Source organism: Sinocyclocheilus grahami, unplaced genomic scaffold (genome assembly GCF_001515645.1).
Source record: "Sinocyclocheilus grahami isolate Dianchi unplaced genomic scaffold, SAMN03320097.WGS_v1.1 scaffold1484.1, whole genome shotgun sequence".
Lineage (NCBI taxonomy): Eukaryota > Metazoa > Chordata > Actinopteri > Cypriniformes > Cyprinidae > Sinocyclocheilus > Sinocyclocheilus grahami.
In genome coordinates this window covers 190,567-212,026 of record NW_015506663.1, presented here as the reverse complement: position 1 = coordinate 212,026, position 21,460 = coordinate 190,567, and the positions used below count along the sequence as shown (strand labels likewise).

The 21,460-nt window shown below is 38.8% G+C and overlaps 1 protein-coding gene across 6 annotated transcripts in view; it reads right to left on the bottom strand.

Annotated features, from left to right (window-relative positions):
• Positions 1-3,602: 3,602 nt before the first annotated feature.
• LOC107570616 (plasma membrane calcium-transporting ATPase 2-like) overlaps positions 3,603-21,460 on the bottom strand; it is a 60,314-nt gene continuing 42,456 nt past the window's right edge. For 3 of the 6 annotated variants that reach the window (XM_016256867.1, XM_016256861.1, XM_016256862.1), the window contains 9 exons: positions 20,615-20,794; positions 17,993-18,080; positions 16,736-16,842; positions 15,494-15,685; positions 13,864-14,077; positions 13,468-13,679; positions 12,920-13,027; positions 11,796-11,978; positions 3,603-4,966 (listed from right to left, as the gene is read on the bottom strand). In XM_016256867.1, the coding sequence (XP_016112353.1) occupies positions 4,658-4,966; positions 11,796-11,978; positions 12,920-13,027; positions 13,468-13,679; positions 13,864-14,077; positions 15,494-15,685; positions 16,736-16,842; positions 17,993-18,080; positions 20,615-20,794 (1,593 nt within the window). In that variant the 3' untranslated portion in view covers positions 3,603-4,657. Of the gene's footprint in view, positions 4,967-7,484; positions 7,537-8,950; positions 9,120-11,795; positions 11,979-12,919; positions 13,028-13,467; positions 13,680-13,863; positions 14,078-15,493; positions 15,686-16,735; positions 16,843-17,992; positions 18,081-20,614; positions 20,795-21,460 lie in introns of all 6 variants that reach the window. The other 3 variants (XM_016256866.1, XM_016256865.1, XM_016256864.1) reach the window with 3 other exon arrangements.

Sequence of the window (21,460 nt, the reverse complement as noted above, 5' to 3'; positions counted from 1 at the left end):
CGCCCAAATGCTTCATTTTGGCTAAAGCTTTGACATAATGGAGCTTATAAAGTGGACAAACAACACTAAATAAGGCTCACAACAAATAGCGACTGACACACACACAGAGAACTTGCTGAATGACAAAAAGCTGCCGCTGTATCCACCGCACATGCTTTTAAGCGTCCTGGTCACTACATCACCCGTCTCGCCCATCCATTGGACTGATTACACACGTGATTCAGAGCATGGTCACGCTGAAGGCGTTCCCATAGCATTTCATCGCAGCTCGAGTTCCTGAAAAGGAACCTTCATCTCCCACAATTTCATTGGTTTTCCAGCATCTTTAGTGTATTTGAACCCTTTCCAACAATGACTGCATGGTTTTGAGATCCATCTTTTCATGCATTGCAAATTTATTGACGCAAGGTTCAAATTACTTTGTGCTTTATGGTTAGGCATGGGGTTAGTATCAATACATATCTATTGGGAATTTGATACAAGAGCCAAAACAGTACAATCTTTGCTAAAAAGGAAATGAATCCACAAAATGTTCATGATTTATTTTATTTTTTAAGCTTTTCCCTAAAAAAGTATCACTATTATCACGGTTTTGTTCTGTTTGCTTCTGCCTTCTGTGTTGATCTTGTTTCTCAGTCTGTTTGATTAAGCTTATGTTCACCTGTGACCTCAATTATCTCATTAGTTCCTTCTTACTTGTACTCTTTGTTTAGTTCCATTCCTTTGTCTGATGTCTTCCCTGGCTGTGTTCTGCTTACTTACCTTTGTTCGGATTTATCTGTGGATATTATTAAAGACTATTTTAGAATCTAAATATGCTTCATCATCCTCATCTATACAACCAAGTTGTGACAACTATACAGTGGCACATGTGTCAGTTCTAAGTCACATCTAAGTCAGTTATTATAGTTAAACTAAAACATAAAAAATACTTTTATTATTAGAAATAAAATGTTAACTGAAAGGAAATTAAATTAAATTTTTAAATAAAAAAAACAATACACTTTTATTTCAGCTACTTGCCAAAGCATTTTCCATTTTTGTTTAACTTTGTGCTAAAATAACTAAAACTAAAAAACAACAACATTAGTAAAACCTTAGAATTAAAATGGAAAAGAAAAATCTACCAATAATAAAAAAAAATGTAAAAATGTTTTAAATAATAGTACCTTCGTGATCCTAAAATAACACTGGTTGGAATGTGATTAATCAGATCAAGTAAGTGTGTGTGTGTGTGTGTCACTATCTCCACTTTTCTTTATTTGAGCTTAATTTGTTTGGTGATTTTCAGTTGATTACGTTCATACAGGTCACCTATAGCAGAGGAACCACAGGACTACAGTTCCAAATCTATAGTTTTAGCATAACTATAATGTCTGCTGCATTTGATGATTTAATATTGGGTTAAATAATGCATTTATTACATTCAATAAGATGTTCATGCATTTAAGAGCGGCTTAACTGAATAAGATTACATCTGCAACCGTTCACAGCAGAAACCCCAGCGGCCTCACGTATGGCTACACAGGGTTTGGAGACATGCATGTGGAACCACATGTTAATCAAGAAATGTCCCAAAAACAGAGAGACTGAAACATATACATTAACTTTCATGTACTATAATGATGCTGCAGCTCTGAAACGTCTGCGCCAAACCCAGCACATCTAGTGCATTACGTGCCACAGATGAAAGATCACACACACACGCACACTGCTCATGGGACACACAGGTTCATGCTCTTCTGGGAATTTATTAAGTGCTGTTTTTTTTTTTCATTTTTTCTTTCATTTGTATCACTTGCGCTCCTGTCTGGAATCTTGGTACAGTCAGTGAAGCAGCAAGAGTCAGTTCATGTTCTCAGGCTAGAAAATCATTTACATCACAATTTTTTTGTTGTTGTTTTACTGACTTTGAGACCACAAACATTCCAACAACACACTCAAGGGTAGATGAGAAACAATCAGAAAGCTTGACTTTTGCATAGTATTAAATGAACAAAAAGACATTGAGTTTTTTTATTTACAATTATTGTATAGATTATAAAATTCATAAAAACAAGATGGATGAACACTTTTCATTTACCCATAAATTGCTAGTGCGCCAAAAGTACCTGTGGCGTCATATGCTCTTTGTTCCACAAAACGCATGCTGCTAAGTACAGTACATAGAAGCTGATGTATTGCAAGAAATATTATTATTATTTGTGATTATTAGAACGTTGTCATCATTTCGATTTATTGGTTAAACATTTTAAACTGCATCCGTAATTTGGCCCGTCAACACAGGGCCCAGAACTAAACTGTATTAAACTGAAGTGGCCAGTCATACCGCAAACGATTTCATCTGGAGTCACTGCAGTCCACACACATTTCAGACAAACTCCCCCAAGGCGCTTTTCAACGTGTCAGAGTTGATTCTTTTGGGAAATGTACAGAATGATTGTGAATGAGGCTTTGAAATGTGTTAAAGGGATAGTTCACCCATCAGTCAGACTGGTTTCCATAACTGGGTCAGCTGATCAATTGAAAATATCTTATTTGTTCACCATTACTTCTCTTGCGAACGTGCCAAGGAGAGCTACAGAGGATGTCATGATTTTCAGTAGATAATGCATTTATTTTAGTCTGATTCTGATTTATATGACTTCAGAAGACTAGAAGTCATGCGGCCCACTTCTATGAAACTTTCATGGTGCTTTTGGAACAGCATGAGGGTGAGTAAACTATCCCTTTAACATGATAAAGGGCAAAAGATTTCTAAAGAAAAAAAATCACTCTCAGTTTTCCATATATATATTTCTCACATTGAGTATGCCTGAGCTAACAGTTAAAGCTTGTGCACCTTATCTTGATGAGTAAAATTGCAAAAAAAAAAAAAAAAAAAAGTTACAATTTACGAATGATGAAGAAAAATTTGTTGCATATTAAGTGTATGACATCATGCCTTTCCAATTGCAATGAATATCAATGAATACATTGGTGACTTTATAAGTGTGCCTTCCGGTAGACCCCCATTTGTCCTTTCACTTCTAGAGTACAATAAATAGTTAACGACTAGTGAATACTGTTGAGATGCTAGAGTATATTTACTGACTGCAGGAAGACAAGCTTGATTTGAACACAGAAGCACATCTAAATTTACACCACAGAAATTCATTCATATCCGGATAGTGCAGAAAAGGATCATAAATGTATATATAGATATATATTTTTGTTTGTTTGTGTTGTTTTTTTGTTTTGTTTTTTTGGTTTTGGTTTGGGTTTTTCTTTTTCTTTTTTTTAAGAAAAGAGTCAAAAGCAACATTCCTTATTGTTTTGTTACATAATTCAGTCGTTCAAAGTGTCGTCAGCTCAGGAGCTGGGTTCATTTCCTTTAACCAAAAGAAATCTACAAATTAAATGTCAAAAAGAAGAATCAACACAATAAATCACAATATTTGAACACAATTTTGATTTCCATACAGAGATGACAGATATAACTTAGTTTACATATTTCCAACATAAAACCCATTGCAGCTTCTGATGGTCACACGGAACTGAAACTATTTTATGTTAAATAGTATGTACTTCTAAAGAAGATATTTAAATCCAACCTGATATATATATATATATAGTATATATATGCTCACATTTGAGGCTGACCACAAGTTCATCACCGAAACCTTCAAAACTGATTCGATTTTTTCGGGGGTGCTCAGAGCCGTCAATCCCGACATTCATTTAATACTACGATGCCACGTTAATGATATATCCCACTATAATTTGGTTTCTTTTGTTATCCTCTAAAAATATCTACATTATTTGACAAAATAGCAGGCAAGTCCAGCGCACAATTGGTAATAAAACACCTAGAGTCAGATATTACAGGAGTGCCAAACAACGTGAGCTGTTCCAACTATGTCTGCTGTGTGGTTTCGAACCCTACAAAGAAGTTTTAATCCCTACAAAGAAACCAGGACTCATCTACAGGTTTGTAAACAAATTACATTCTCTTTAGGACATAAATAAGTTAAAGTAGTTATTGAAGCAGAACAAGGCAACATGCCAACAAATAAAGATAAACTCTGTAAATATATATTTATAATATGTCTATAAATATATATGTACGCTTAATAAATTCTCATTTCCATGGGTTTCTCTTTTTCCGACAGGTGCAGATCTGCTGTGCAAGTTGAGCCCTGCGATCTGGATACACCTTAATCAATAACCAAATAAATCTATACAATTAGATACATGCCACACACAATACTCACAGATCAGTGAATCAGATAAGCTGTCTTAAAATAGCAGTCCACCGTACATCCCACCAAATCAAAACAAACCGTTTAAATAAAAATAAAGGTTTCCAAATAAAAACCTGGGTAATGTACATTCATGCAGGAGCAACGATAATAGCTGAATTCGGTTTAAATTACTCTTAATATTCTGACGTTTCCTCAGGAAATGGGAGCGGTGCACTTGCGCTCGTGGGTTCTTATCTTGTTTCTCGTGTTACTTCACGATTGTCCAAGTCAGTCGTTGTACATGCGTTCAATAAAAGAATGTGGCACGACCACACGTACAGTCAACAGTATAAGATCCGCGTTTGCGTGCACTCCGGAGCGCTTTTAAACGTAGAGTCTAAGATGATTATTGAGCTATCTCCCGCATGAGATTGCTAAAGCGATGTCTCCAGACTATGAAGCGGGCTCCCGGGACTGGAGGAAGCAGCAGATTTACTCGTGTCGGTCGTCAGGTTTATGCCGCTGTCGATGGCGTTGTTGTTCTTGTTGGGAGATGAGGGCTGACTGGAGTTCTTCCTGGCTGCCTCGTCGTCAATGTCGGTGTCGTCTATGAGAGGAATGTGAGGTGTGGAGTCCTCTATTCTAAACTCTGGATGAGTCATGAAATTGTGGATGGAGGTTCTGGATTCTGGTTTTTCCAAGCCTTCGTAGAGGGAGCTACGAAATGCGTTCACAACACGAATCTGCGTGAGGAAAGAGACCAGTGTCAAAGGGTTGAAATGTGAGCTGGAAGACCCCCCATTGGCACAGTGACAGCAGGGGGAGGGAAAGGCCGTGGACCCACCAAAAATTCCAAAACATTTGGAAAGCATCTGTAATTCACTTATTCTACCGTGCACTGAGACGGTTTAAGGATTGCATTGAAAAGAACGTAACTCAAACTCATGGTAAAATAAAGAGACTGTAAAAGAAAACATAGGCAATGCTCTTATGTCCCGTACAGTACACAATACAGTATACAGTGTAAGGTCCAAAGTGTTGTATACCTAGAGACAAGCATTGTTAATTCAACAAAAAAAATTTACAAAAATTTTTTATAAATAACAACAACAAAAAAACTAAAAACCAAAACATCATGCAAGTTGAACACATCTTGTGGAAAGTTGGTAAGAGGAATAGATTAGATATTGAGATCCAGGATGAGTTTCAAGGTAAACACAAAGTCAAAGCCAAACAAAAGAGAAGTCGTCTACAAAGACTCAGATAGAGGATGACAGGGACAGGAGATCCTATGCTTCCAGAGCATAGAGTCACAACACGATGATGGAAGCGAACCAAAAGCTTGACAAGCCAACTCAATGACTACACACAACATGCAGCTCGGGACAACACCATGTGGAGATGAACACAGGCACACAGACTGTGGAATAAGAAAAGAGACAAGAACAAACAAAAGTCTGTTCTTTCAACAACTCCATGCGTCTCTGTGTAAACACTCAAGTATAGGCCGAAAAGTTTTGTTCAAATTCACAGAACTACACTAAAAAATAAGAGAATCCCTTAATATGTTATTACTGAGACTTCCTATAATTATTTTACTGTTCTAGTTGGGAGTAGCTAATATTATGCTTCAAAGGTTACAATTACAAACAAGCAAGTATGATAATCTAGGCATAATTCTCACACTAAATTGAATACAGTCTATGGTCATGTTCCACAACCTAGTGAGCCGCCTGCCTAGACAGAAAGTTGACAACTTATTCTGGCCAAATTCTGAGGCAGCATTACATGTGTCCTTCACAGATAAAGCAATCCCAGAAAGCCATGCAATATGCTTGGTGTAAATTTTCATTTTCACAAGATTGTGGCTGAGAATGTTATTGGATATATAGTGTATGTTATTCCATTCTGCAAAGCATTGATAGAAATCTGGGCTACTTATTAGAGCAGGGGTGTCCAAACCTGTTTAGCTCCAACACACTTGCCTAGGAGTTTCTAGTGAGTCTGAAGACATTGATTACTTGGTTCAGGTGTGTTTAATTAAGGTTGGAGCTAAACTTCACAGTGGCACGGGACAGTGGCCCTCCAGTAAGAGGTTTGGACAGCCCTGTTTTAAAGCATTGAATTTTTAGCTTAGCAACATGCTAATGTCAGACTAGAATTGTGATCTTTTCTTTGCTTCAAGTGAGAAATCAGCATTCACTGTAGAGAGTTTTATACCTGTCACTATTTAGGTTCTGTTTGGCTTAGGATACTGCCTTAAGGCAGGGGTGTCCTGTCCTGCTCCTGAAGGGCCACTGTTCTAGAGTTCCAATTAAACACAGCTAATCAAGGTCTTCAGGATGACCAGAAACTTCCAGGCCAAGTGTGTTGGGGGCAAGTTAGAGCTAAACTCTCCAGGATGTTGGGTTGGATTGGACAGCCCTACCTTATGGGTTGTTCACAAGGACAGCCTCTATGTCTCTGCACTGTGGGTTAGTAGCAGATGTTCCTACTCAAACTGTATCCCTGCATCTACAGTATGAACTGCCAAAATTGAAAATGAGTAACTTGCAGCCTTTGTCACCATCCGTGTGATCCGCCCTTTTAAATGGAGCTGCCGAAGCAAAGGAAAGGTGAGGAGTTCGCTAGGGCTTGGAACAGAGCCTCTATCATACCATCAACTACTGACCTGCTGAATATGAAATTAACAAAATCAATCTAGCTCTAACAACCACCAAACTCAATTCTAACCTTCTGTCCTGGTAGCAAAGAGCACACTTTCAACCTAGCTAGGAGCAAACTTACAAAGCCAACACAAACTGGTCTGAATGACAGATGAATACGAATGTCAGAAGGAATCACATAAATGAAAACTGGCCTAATGTTTAGTGAGATTCAGCATCACACAGCAGACTACATGACCAACAGAGTAAAGCCACAAGACATAATGGGTCGCTGTGGGCCTCGGATCTACATCACACAGACGACAAATAAGACAAGACTATGGGGAGGAAGCGCCATTCTCTTCACACGTCTCCGTAGCTGTGTGGAGAGAAAAAAGTAAAAAATAAAATAAGGGGGGGGGGGGACAAAACAACCTCCCGTGATCAATAGAGTAACTTCAACAATGCAGCCTAGAGCATTTTGGAGAACATGTCAGGCTACAGCTGAGTGGGGAATGGTACAGTTGGCTATACTTGAATGTTTACCCAGCCTAGTGAGTTTGTTGGTGGAATATTAGTTCACATCAATTGTGCGACAAACAATGGAGGGACTCACAACCTGAAATTCACTTCGTAGGCTGCACCCTTAGTCCAGGGCTCTTAGCACTCTGGGGAAAACAAACACATGGTACATTGAAACATATGTTCTTCTGAGAAGTGGGTTAAAGATGATCTGATAAACAGTGACATGAAGAGTAAGAGGAAATCAGAAGCAAAGCAGATTTTCAGGGATGCCCTTTGACGATACTTTACACTAATTATCTATGTCTACAGAATAAGAAACTGTTTGAGAGCTCCGGTTTAATGCCAAATCTCCGTTTGACCGGAGGTAATGCCTGATTAGAAATGTCTGTCAGATCTTCCCAGTGTAGATGTCGGAGCCTTAGCCCTGTAGCCAGGGCTCTGAAATATGGCACAGCTACACCTTGGGTGATCAAATTTTGAGGTCCTTTCCTGGTCCTGTAACTTCTCACATTGCCTCTTGTCTCACCTTACACTGTTCTATTGAAAGTTGAAAAGCCCCAAAACATAACTAAAAAAATATTTCTGTTTTTAGTTTAGAGGTCTAAAAAAACTGGAGAAAACTACCCATTGGCAAAATACCTGCACTTTGTAATCTGCGTGTGTAGTACACAATTTGAGAACCACAGAACCTTTTGAGCCATAAATGCCATGCGACTGATCTAAGTCCATTTCACACTTTTAAGAGCCTCCAAAAATAGTCAGTAAACTAGTATAACATATTACACTAGACAAATTTTATAGTATTATCACCCTTGGTTGAAATGGAGATGTTTGGGGTCAGATATCACCCCTTTCTGCACCCTGAGCACAAATCAGTATGCAGTGTTCCTTTAAAACTCACAATAAATGGTGCTAAATGTCTTCATACTTCATAATTGTCCAAGGTCGACCATTAAACTCAGAATTACTGTAATTAAAAGGTTACAACTACTTAAAACAAATCTCGACTTTACCAAAAGCTTGTACATTTGAAACAGGGAATTCTATAGGATTATATTGCAGCTCATAATGTGCTGTGTGCCTTGTTTTTCATTGACTTTGTGAGAGCGTCTAGAGGTGAACTCATGTAGTGATTAAGGATTTTGTTGTCAATAACAAAGCTGTACATGGAGCCATTTTGGTGTTGCCATAGAAACAAATCATTTCTGACTGAGAATGCGAATAGCTCTGAGTAGCTGTTGTCTCGTAATTATGGTAACCCTCACATATGATTAATGCAGCATATATTTGCAACAGATTGTAGAACTAAGCTTCTTTCTAGAATCTCTGCTGCAGGCCTGCTCCCCTGTGATGCCTTTTTCATAATGTTTACTGTTCAATGTTGAGTCTAAAAATGTTATACTTTGCTCTTTGAACTTTCATGACCTACGTGAACATTTATATAGGGGCTGCATCTAGTATTTTGCAATGACCAAATGTAAATGTTATGATTGTCCCACTTCAGGTCTGGGGTCCAAGGGCATCCCTGACAAACACCCAAAGAAGAGTGTCACTCACGCCCAGAGGGAGCAGCAGTGCTGGTAGGAGAGGAAAGAGCATTGCACAAGGACACGTGACTAGGACTAGAAACATTGGTTACATCCTGATTTTGACTGGTGGTGGAGGACTGGCGTCTCAGAGCCCCCTGAAAGGAAGTCCCGCTCTTGAACGTGTTCACTACGTCGATCTGCAAGAAGGGGGAGAGAAATATACGGAGCACAGCGAGTCAAAGACGTGAGCAATGCTTCATCACGTAGACATGGTTTAAAAGTCTATGACAGGCCCTCATCACACACTAATATACACTTCATCTTAAATTAGCACTGAGGCTTTGATGGCTTTAGAAAGGTCCTCCTCCCTGCTGCTGCAGCTTTGACAACAGTCACGATGAACATCCAGACAGCTTCGAAAGCCTTACCGCAGGATGCCTAGAAGAGCACTGTTATCATATCACATGACAAACAACAGGCAATAGCAATTCACTGTGAATGATTTGCATGCCGCTACCAAAACTCAACAACTGCAGCATGTGAATTCTGTCACAAGCAGTGCATTACTCAACACTTAGTGCTGCTCCTCTAATCTGATGGGACAAACAGCATTCCAGTAGGGCAGATATTTAGAATATGGGATGTTTTTGGTGTTCACTGGTTCGCTGCTTGTCTGTGTTTGTAGCATTTCAGATAATATGTGAGTGGAGTTGTGTGATTTTTGCCTGGACCGAGAAGCAGTGTGGAGCAGAAGTGAAGTTACAAAAGTCTTTGAGCAGATAGGGGAAATGTCTGGTTCACTGAACTGTTGTATAAAAGCATCATGTCACTCACAATGGTGCTGTTGGTCTGAATATCAGTCCTGTGATTACACTTGATGCACTTGCGATTGTGATATTGCTTAAAGGGTTAGTTTACCCAACAATTTAAATTGGCTTGTGTTTTACTCACCCTCGAAGCATTCTAGGTGCATATGACTTTCTTCTTTCAGACGAATCCAGTCAGAATTATATTAAAAATTGTCCTGGCTCTTCCAAGCTCTATCACTGCAGTCAGCGGGTGTTGCAGTTGAACAGTCCACAAGTCGTCAAATAAAGCGCACGCATCCATAACAAAACGTGCCTCACACTGCTCCGGGGGGGTGAATAAAGGCCTTCTGTAGTGAATCCATGTGGTTTTGTTAGAAAAATATCCATATTTCAAACGTAATACACACATTTATATCACTTCCGCCAACTGTCATACGCAGAAGCCGTTCCTGCGGATGACGTAGCACATCGGCGTTGCGTGATTAGTGACGAATGCGGAGAGACAACAAAACAAAACGCCGGTCACAAATTAGAAGTACAAACTGAAGATTTACAAAGAAAAATGTCAGAGAATTTCGATATAAGCCAAGAGGAGACTGGTTTTCCTTTGCTAAAGTAAGGAAACTTTGCTTCCTTTGCTCCTCTAAACAAACTCGCGAGACTAGCATATCTCAGAGGCGCGAGCGCTGCGCATACGTCATACGCCTTCCGCTTATGAAAGATAACAGGAGAGAAAAGTGTTTTTTACGTTTGAAATATGGATATTTTTCTTACAAAAACGCATGGATTCACTACAGAAGGCCTTTATTCACCCCCCGGAGCCGTGTGAGGCACGTTTTATTATGAATGCGCACACTTTATTTGACTTCTTGTGGACTGTTCAACTGCAACACCAGCTGACTGCAGTGATAGAGCTTGGAATAGCCAGGACCATTTTTAATATAACCCCGACTGGATTCGTCTGAAAGAAGAAAGTCATATACACCTAGGATGCTTCGAGGGTGAGTAAGACGCAAGCCAATTAAAATTTTTGGGTGAACTAACCCTTTAAGGACATGATTTTAGACATTCAAACTTCACTAAAGTGAAATATTATCGTAGGAATGATCTGAGTGGGGGAAGGGGGCAATGTAAACTTATTGGCTATGCTCAGTGAAGAAGTAGTTCAAACTAACTTTTTAAAGTGTACACAATTGGTTAGACAGTAAATAAGCACTTACCATGACAATAGTAAGGCTATATTTACAATAGAGTTATATAGCTGTGGAATTATACTGGTAATTCTACTACTACCAACTGATTCCACTTACTATCTGTTAAAAGTATTTGAGTAGTCATTATGCAACAATAAATGTTTCAAAGACATCCTCCAAATACATGGAAGTGGTCTGTAGTTATTGCATTTGAAAGAAATGCTTTTTATATTTTATTACTATTTGTGTAACAATGCCTTAACTTCTGGAGAGAAAAGATATTCTACATTACATCCAGTTCACACTAGAAACCACACTAGGAATGGAGTGTCAGGTCAAGCACATTACATTATTCTGTGCAGTGTGCTCTGCAGTGTACAGCACATTTTGGAAAATGTAATATTTGATCTATTTCATGACTACAGCTCCTTCGTTCATCTCCAGTGTAGACACGGATTTAGAAATGCAATTATGTCAATCCTAAAATTGACAGTACCTAGAATCGTACTTAAGTTTTATCCTGAGGTTTTCATTGTAATTGAGATCTATTCGGTTGTAATATAAAAGTGTTTTTCAGGAAAGGTGTACTGACAGCTCATGATTAATGCAACAGTACTAAAGTCTTGCGATCAGCACTGATGTTTGTGCCAGAAATGCCGATTGGCAGAGCTGAGCTGCGGTTCAACCTCCGCACTGTTCTAAATCTGGCCATAAAACACACTGCCAGCCATGCAGATGGTTGAATCTCAAGTACATAATTACAAACACAATTGATGTACCAGCATAAGTATAGTTACTTTCTACCGATGCCATTTCAGTGCTGAATATTTCAAACAGTCGTAACTTCCCAAAGACTATCAGAGGTTCTAACCTGAGTCTGGATTCTGTTGAGGCCTCTGAACCAGAGGATCTGCCCTCGCCGCAGCTCCCTCTCAGCGTGATCGATCTCCTCCTGGTCCTCGTTCATCTCCTCCTCGGGCATGTCACCCTTCTGCGACAGCTGACCAGCCCCTCTGAGGAACCTCAGCTTGCTGTTTGGGATTGTTGATATAACCTGATCCAGAGTGAGGATGTGCATGACACACATGTATGGATATTAGAAGATGATCACATGGAGTCATTTCAGAGCTCCATCCTCAAAGCTCCAGGTGAGGAACAAGTCCTGTTTATTGTTTGTAGAACACCTGGATAGCTGTATAGTTATGCTGATGGCAGATACTGTTAATAACTCTGATGGCAAAAAGAATACTTCCAAGGTTACATGCCCTGGACAAGCAACTACCAATGAGATACATGTATGACACAAATTTCCTTCATATAGACACTGACCAAACAGTGAGTTTTCCATGTAAATATGTAAAACTTTGAAAGGATATTTTGACTGTAAACCTGGTGTGCCATTTATGCCGTGTATTTTTAAATTATTCCCATTTAACTTAAATGGGAGTATTTTCAAAATACACGGCAATGTCTTTGCTGAATCAGTTTTTAAGCACAGCAAGTTGATTTTAGTAAAATCAACTTGCTGTTCTTAAAAACTGATTCAGCAAAGAAATCTGTCAGCCTCTCAACACTGACAAGAGAGCATACTAGCCAATGGTAAATTACATTTATTTTAAAATGCTACAGTGATTAAAGGGATTCACCCAAAAATGAACATTCTGTCATAATTTACTCTTTCATGTTGTCCCAAGCTTTTTGTTTTTCTTTTTTTTTCACACAAATATAATATTTTTGTCCATACAATAAATATTCAAACAGGGACAAAAAAACACAAAAAAAACTCGAGATGTTTTTCAAAACAACATCTTATGTGTTTAATGGAAGAAAGAAAGTCATACAGGTTTGGAACAACATGAGGGGGAGTAAATGAGGACAGAATATTCATTTCTGAGTGAACTGTCCCTTTAATGAAGAGCTTGTATGAAATTAGAAAGAAGAATTAATACATATCAGCATATTTATATATATATATAATGGAAATAGTTGCATTACCTGTCCCCAGACCAGCTCTCCCATCCCCAGGAACACACACCACATCCACTTCTCCAGGTCCAGAGGAGAACAACTGAACGGTTTCCCTCCAAACTGAATAATCACGATCTAAAATAAAATGTCAAAATGGAAATACAGATGTGGTGCACTATATATGGGTGCATTATATTTATAACTACACTTCTTTCAAATCATGCAGAACCTTTTAATGAAGACTGAATTATTACTCAACTTACCACTGATGTGCAGACATTTATCTCCTGTTAGTTTTCCAACATTTGCATCTTATAAACAACAAATATTACTCTACTGGTTGAGCAGCAAGTTAAATCATAGAGTTGCATTTGTATAATTATATATGGAATGACAAAAATGTATCATTCTGCATGTTGACTTGTTATTTTCCCCGAGAGCATGATTTACTCAAGTCCACATGTCATACTAACTAGAAAATGTGCTTCTAAACACAGGTCGTGAGCTGTAGGTCCAAAACACACTCATGTCCAACATTTGTTTTTGTTTTTTTAATTTTACTAAGAATTTGGCACCTGAATGGCGAAAGTGCCCAGAACAATGGAGCAGAAGATGGGGTTTCTGAAAATGCCGTCAAACACATTCCTCTCTCCATGGATCTTGCGGGCGTTGATCTCGTTGAAGAGCTGCATCATGACGAAGGTGTTGAAGATGATGGTGTAGTGCTCAGATGGAGGAGAATGCAGCGGCGCGTTCCTGCCACTGTCGATGTCAAAGATCTGCTCGCCTGGATCACAAACACAGCGTAAGACAGCACTGAAGATCCCACATGGACTAGATGTTTCTTCAACTACTTGTGTATCGCTAAGGTATATCTTCAAACAATCGATTTATTAGGCACTTTCCAGGCATAAAAGCATACATGCATTTGCTGAACATGCTTTGCAGACCTACAGTATAAGGAAACTCACCCACAAACAGCAGCGTGAAGATGATGATGAGCTGGAACACGCCATGGCCCAGGATGTTCTTGGTCATGGTGCTGGAGATCAGGGGTTTGTTTCGGCCGTAGGGTTTCCTCATCAACAGAGCCTCAGTGGGCGGTTCGGTAGCCAAAGCCAGAGATGCAAACGTGTCCATGATCAGGTTCACCCACAACATCTGCACTGCTTTAAGAGGAGAATCCTGGAAGAACATACAGTCTGGTTCAAATGGACTTTATCATCACAACTAATGAAATGAGACCAATAAAACATGCTGAACTGAGCTAGATGTTATTTCTCAGACCAGCTGATTATCGATTACTAGTGTCGTCCTTGTGTATCAAAATATCGGTGAGAGGACCCCGAAACGAAGATCTTACTCATTATCTCAGTGCATGACTGAGTGTCCTTGTTCAGCTAAAGCTCTCTGGATGTTCATTTCTCATGATGGTAACTTCACACAGTCTAGCCTCTTTCTCTCAGACATGCTGCATCATTTATTAGGTTAGCGCTCCTCTAGGAAATTAAACAATGCTATTTTAGATCACAGGGATGAAGTCTTTGGCCTTGGCCTAGTAATCTAATATGGATTCTTTGCCATTGCCCCATGTCTCTGCACAGTCTAATTTGAGATTTCATAGTAGGTCGAATAAATCATATTGTAAAAGACACCTCATTTGTGATAGCAGTGGCTTTCAATTACTAACTAGCTTTGTGTGAGTAGCTTGTACAAAACTCACTGCTACAATGCTAGTGTGCTGGATGGTTGCTAGGGCGTTACTATGAGGTTGCTAAGGTGTTCTGATTCCACCCTCAAGTCTCTGTGATCGTCTGGTCTCTAGATATGGCTCAGGTCCTTCTTTTAATGTAAATCTGTGGGATCTTATCAACTGTGAGGTGAAAAAGTAAGGCTCTTTATTCATGCCTGTAACACGAATGGTGGTTATACTGCAGTTCAAAAGTCTGGAGTCAGTAAGTTTTTGAAAGAAGTCTCTTCTGCTCACAAAGACTGCATTTATTTGATCAAAAATACAGTAAAAACAGTGAAATATTATTTCAATTTAAAATAGCTGTTTTCTATGTGAATATGTTTTAAACTGTAATGTATTTCTGTGATGCGCAGCTGTATTTTCAGCATCATTGCTGCAGTCTTCAGTGTCACATGATCTTCAGAAATCAGTATAATATGCTGCTTTGCTGCTCGAGAAACATTCCTGATTGTTAGCAATGTTGGAAACATTGATAGCACAGTATTTTGTTGAAACGGTGAAACATTTTATTTTTCAGGATGCTTTGATGAATAAAAAGTTCAAAAGAACAGCATTTATTTGAAATAGAAATCATTGTAACATTATAAAAGTCTTTAATGTCACTTTCAATAAATGCAATGCATCCTTAGTGAATAGATGTATTAGAATGATAACTTCAGAATGATAATATGTGTGCTGAAGTTTATTTCTTTGTTCACTAATCACTAATGCCAGGTTTGAGCAATAATAATACTGATACTTGCCGTAGCAAACAACACTACACACTCGGAGATACAGTGAAAGCTCATAAAGACTCACTGTCAGTGCCAGTCCCATAAGCACCTGTGAGTGGACACAGAGGCACAAACCTGTGTGATACAGGCTCCGGTAAAGGCAACGATCACAGCCACCACGTTAACGGTCAGCTGGAACTGGAGGAACTTTGAGATGCTGTCGTAGACGTTGCGTCCCCACATCACAGCCTTCACGATGCTGGAGAAGTTGTCATCTGTCAGGATGATGTCAGACGCCTCTTTGGCCACATCTGTCCCAGCGATTCCCTGTCAAGTCAGAAGCCCCGTCATTTCACATCATTCTTTAGCTTCAAATTACATAAAGTACCAAAAATGTCCTTAAAATCGAAATCATTTATTCATTTGTTAAAATCACCATGAACGGCACAGACCCAACCTTATACAATATGCACTACTAAAATGACACTTTATGAAATCTGTCAAGGTCGTATGTTTAGCCTAACATCAAAAGAAAACAAACAAACAAAAAAAATGATATTTTTGCACAAAGAAAATATTATAGGATCCTTGTTTGCATTGTTGACATTATTTTCAAGACATTTAAGCACATTCACTTTCTATTTCAATGAGATGATACTGAAGTGGGATCAAACCCTGAAATGGACAGTGAGTGATCACAAATGGTAAAATCTTGTTGGTGTCTGGGTAAAGAGTTTGTTTCTGAGAAGCTGTTTCTGCTCACGCTGTGCTTGACAAACAAACAAAAAAAAATGATATTTTTGCACAAAGAAAATATTATAGGATCCTTGTTTGCATTGTTGACATTATTTTCAAGACATTTAAGCACATTCACTTTCTATTTCAATGAGATGATACTGAAGTGGGATCAAACCCTGAAATGGACAGTGAGTGATCACAAATGGTAAAATCTTGTTGGTGTCTGGGTAAAGAGTTTGTTTCTGTTTCTTGTTTTTTAAAGACTAGCCTGAGGGACTGTTCTCCCTTAAGACTCGGCTGCCAGTAAAATCATGGTATATATTCCACAGAGAGGAAGCCGCCTGCGGGCAGCTCGTGTCAGTTTGATGAGCAGGAACACAAGAATATGCTCTACTCTGCCACGGCTGAACTTATGAAAATAGAAATGGCTGGGCGGTGCTGACACAAGATGTTTTTTCACCTCATGCGAGTCAACTGACATATGTCAAAAAACAGGAGTACAAGGCAACGGCTCACACTAGGGGGCGCTCTGGGCCTGTGTTTGATCCACATGAGGTGGCATGATTGTGCTGGAATGAGAGCAGCCTGTGTTTGAGCAGCTCAAAAATGGAATTACAATGTGGATTGATCGGTTCTCACCATGGCAAAACCGACATCTGCCTTCTTAAGAGCTGGTCCATCGTTGGTTCCATCACCAGTTACGGCAACCACCTGCCGCTGCTCCACTAGAGTGCTGTCAATAATACCTGTACCACAGGAGGATCACACATTACTGAGTCATTCTGTGAAACGCTGCCTTTTTCATTTAGAAAGAAGAACATTTCTGCATGATCTGAAACATTTCATCAGACAAAGAACTGCTTAACTCTCTTTCTTAATAGACTGCATCGTGTAAGATCAAGAGAAATTAATACAATCAACGAATGGCATGGTGAATGTGATGGAATGTAACTTCTTATCTGATCATTAAAAATACGACTTCTCTTAAATCTCAAATGAAATTATTTTCTATTGATAGAAATACAGTTTATTACTATTTTGAGGTAAATTAAAACAAGATTTGAAATGTAAAATAATAACTCTATTCAAGCTTGCAAATTACTTTTTGCAAATTGTGTGTTTAGTGCACTTTATCAGATGCTGTGGACACAAATGCTACTCCTTTACTGAAATTACTCGTTTTACATTTATATGTGGCCAGCATTAAAGCTACACGACAGCAAAACATCAGGGACAATCAAGCGAAAACACCTGGAAGTAATTAATGAAATACACTAGTGATGTAATTACAGCGCAACATTTACTTACAGTATGTTAATTATGCTGTAACTTCAGCCATGACGTTCAGGCTTGTGTAACGCAGATCTGATTCCAGAGCACTTTAGTTACACGCTCTGGCTGTCTGTATATGCCACTGGTCAGGAACTCCAATATATCTAGTGGATTATTTATCTAAAAATGTCGGCTCTTGTTCATCAGCTAATTGAGACGTTTTGTAATGGTTTAGGATCATAACTGGATAATCTCCATTAAATTGAGAAGCTGTGGTTGCTATGATATGGAATATCCGCTGAAGTAATACGGCAGACGCATCACAAATCCAAGCATTGTTTTTCATAAAAATATTGAGGTAGTCTGGGAATTCCATCTGGTGAAGACATGAATACTTGGAGACTTGGGGGGGGGGGTTACAGTGTATTTTGTAATAACAATAATCATTTTGCTTCTGGTCTCTAGATACAGTATGTCACTTCACAACTTTCAAAGAAATATATAAATACATGAAAAAAGCAGTGCTTGTGAAGTGATGTCGCGGAGTCTTTAAAGTTCTGAATGTGATCGATAAGTGTTTTTTTTGGTGGTTTGGTCCTCAGTTGCTCATGCAGGATCCCTCACCTTTGACCAGTGTGTGTTTGTCCGTCGGTGAGGATCTGGCAAGCACTCGCAGTTTAGGCCACACCTTATCGATGCGCTCCTGCTCAACCTGCCAGAGATATGAAACAGACATCCGTTTTCACAAAGACGCTCATTACAGCTGCCAAAAAGTGGCTATACAGCCGTCTACTGGAATACATAAAACAGCCTAAGATATCTTTCTTGTTGTAATGAGCGTAAACATTCTTCAGAGATGATGTTGCATTTACATATAAATGATTAGACTGTGTATTAAATCCCACGGTGTCCATCATTCACATGTGGGGTGTTTGTTAGAATGGCCAGCTGTCAAATGTGTTCAATAACTGTCTACATGAATAACGGCAGTGCATTGCTAGCAGAGAGTACACATGAGACTAATGTAATCACAACATACAGTAATAAAAAAAGCTCCATAAATTACTAGAGTTGCGGAATGCAACAACATCAGGGCCACAGACTGTTTTATGAAGCAATGTTTTGGGTTCAGTATACATTAAGCTCTTGACAGCATTCGTGCCGTAATGTTCGTTACCACAGACAATCATTTCTCATTCTTTAATGCAAAAATCATGTGTACATTAATGCACTTACAATAAAAGTCTATTGTGAAGCTTCTGGCGCTTCATAGTGTCTGTGGGTAAGCACTGGTTTACAGATAGTTACAGAATGCATGGAACGTAGACATGTTATCAAAATAACTAAATAAGATATAGAAGATCACTTAAACTAGCACAGAAGACATACATTTTAAGCAATATAGAAGAAATAACTTCCAGTCTCTAGACATTGACAGACTTTTTGTCATTTATCCTAGTTAAAATCATTGTGCTGTATCTCTCATATTCCCCTAACCAAAAAACCGAATCAGTTACTTAATGATCCGTGTTACACAGAAAGTGCAATTTCCTAAATAGTTCTCCTTCATGTTTCCTTCAAATTTGTTTTATACTTTTTTTAAATCCTAAAAGGTTGTTAATATTGTGGTCAGTTTTAGACTTTGAATAACAGATTTCTCAAAGTGACCCGACTCAACTGTATGAGTGTGGGATCTTTTCCCTTAATGTTGTCATTTGAACATGATCACCATTGTAATTTGTGAGTAAAATGCTTACGATCTTGTATACCCAAAAAATCTCTGATACCAGTAACTTCTTTTTCCTGAAAGCTAAGAGCAACAAACAGAAATTGAGATTTCATCCACTTGTGAAACAGACTTGAATAGTGCAAGAGCTGCTGTCTTGATCTGCATCACGGTATCAGCGGCTCACGAAGCGCAGCTGTCAGGCGAATGGTTTGTCCGAACTATACGCATCTGTTGACTAATAAAGTGTAATTCTCACACCCTACTAGTATTCATAGCTCCTGACTTATTCAAACTGGCTATGTGTCTACGAGGAATGTAGCTCGGTGTGCCGGAGCGAGGGGCTTTATCTAAAATGAAATGCATGCTGACTAACTAAACTCATGTGACATAGTCCTTCTCTTCTAGAAAAATACTGCTGACTCATCCTGCACTACAGATTTTTGTCTCAGAATGTGAATGTCTCTTGCAAAAATACCAGCTGCCACCAGCTACAGCAAATCATGTTTAATAACCGACGGAATCAAAGCATATTGGTTTTATATGGAAATGTACTACTGTTCACAAGTTTTGGGTCAGCAAGTTTTTTTTTCTTTTTTAAGAAATTAATACTATTCAGTAAGAATGCATTAGATAGACAAAGTTGAAAAATGCTTCTTGTCAAATAAATGCTGCTCTTTTGAACGTTCTATTCATCTGTGAATCCTGGAAAATAAAATGTGTCACAGTTTCCACAAAAAAAACTGGTAACTAAACTCATGTGACATAGTCCTTCTCTTCTAGAAAAATACTGCTGACTCATCCTGCACTACAGATTTTTGTCTCAGAATGTGAATGTCTCTTGCAAAAATACCAGCTGCCACCAGCTACAGCAAATCATGTTTAATAACCGACGGAATCAAAGCATATTGGTTTTATATGGAAATGTACTACTGTTCACAAGTTTTGGGTCAGCAAGTTTTTTTTTCTTTTTTAAGAAATTAATACTATTCAGTAAGAATGTATTAGATAGACAAAGTTGAAAAATGCTTCTTGTCAAATAAATGCTGCTCTTTTGAACGTTCTGTTCATCTGTGAATCCTGGAAAATAAAATGTGTCACAGTTTCCACAAAAAAAACTGGGCAGCACAACTGTTTTCAACATTGCTAATAATCAGAAATGTTTCTCGAGCAGCAGATCAGCATATTATACTGATTTCTGAAGATCATGTGACACTGAAGACTGGAGTTATGATGCTGAAAATACAGCTGTGCATCACAGAAATACATTACACAGAAAACAGCTATTTTAAATGTTAATATTTCACATATTTAATTTATGTTTATGTCTTGTGGTATCTTTGACAGTATTTTAACATGTATTGTCTTGCACCGTTTACTTCCATTAAGAGACCAGTCAAACTTATTTTCTGTAGTATTGGATATCATGCCACAAATGCTGCCCATAGAGCTGAGCATGCTTTGATTGCCTTCAGTGTTTGATGTCATTAGTGTCCTGTACTGAGTATGTAGTAGTGTACCTCTCCCTTCTCATTCCTGATCCTCCTGTTGAACTCTTTCCCGTCGATGCACAGGAAGTCTTCTCCGGGGTGGATGATGCCACATTTGATAGCGATGGCTCGTGCCGTGTTGATGTTGTCTCCTGTCACCATACGCACGGTGATTCCAGCACGCTGGCATTTCAGGATGGCGTCGGGCACCTGCGGGCACAGGACTGCATTAATTCCACACGCACCCCCTCGCTCCGCTCCAGAGGAAAGGTTAGCGCAGAGGCCTCTGCAAACCGCAAGGCCAGCGCAGCAGTAAATGAAAACACCTCCACAAAACACACAGGATTCGGTCAGCTCTCCCGATTCCTCTAATCTCTCTTTGTGGTGATCTGGCACTTTCAGATGCTCCAGTGAAACAAGTGAGAGCTCATTAGGAGGAATTCAAAGGCCGCCTGCTGTAATTATACAGTGGTGGGGATGATTTCTCATGCAACAAAAGACAAAATTATTCATATGAAGGTTTAATTTCCCTGCTGAAAAATCTGACCAGGTTCAGACAGACCAGCTGAAAAATGTCTGAACCCTCATAAAACCAGCCAACAGACTGCCTAAGACCAGCAAAGCCCAGAGCCTGATTTATTAAGCAGCTTTGCAGCAACTTGATTCAAATTTAAGTTGCATCATCAGCTAATGTACGGTAAGTAAGTTACTCTGAAGAAAAAATACTGTACTCTCTCTCTCTCTCTCTCTCTCTCTCTCTCTCTATATATATATATATATATAATGCTTTAAACTGCAAAGCATGTTTCTATCTATCATCTAAAAAATTGGTAGGCTTCATTTCGTTTATGTAAAAAAATAAAGAAGTAAAAATCT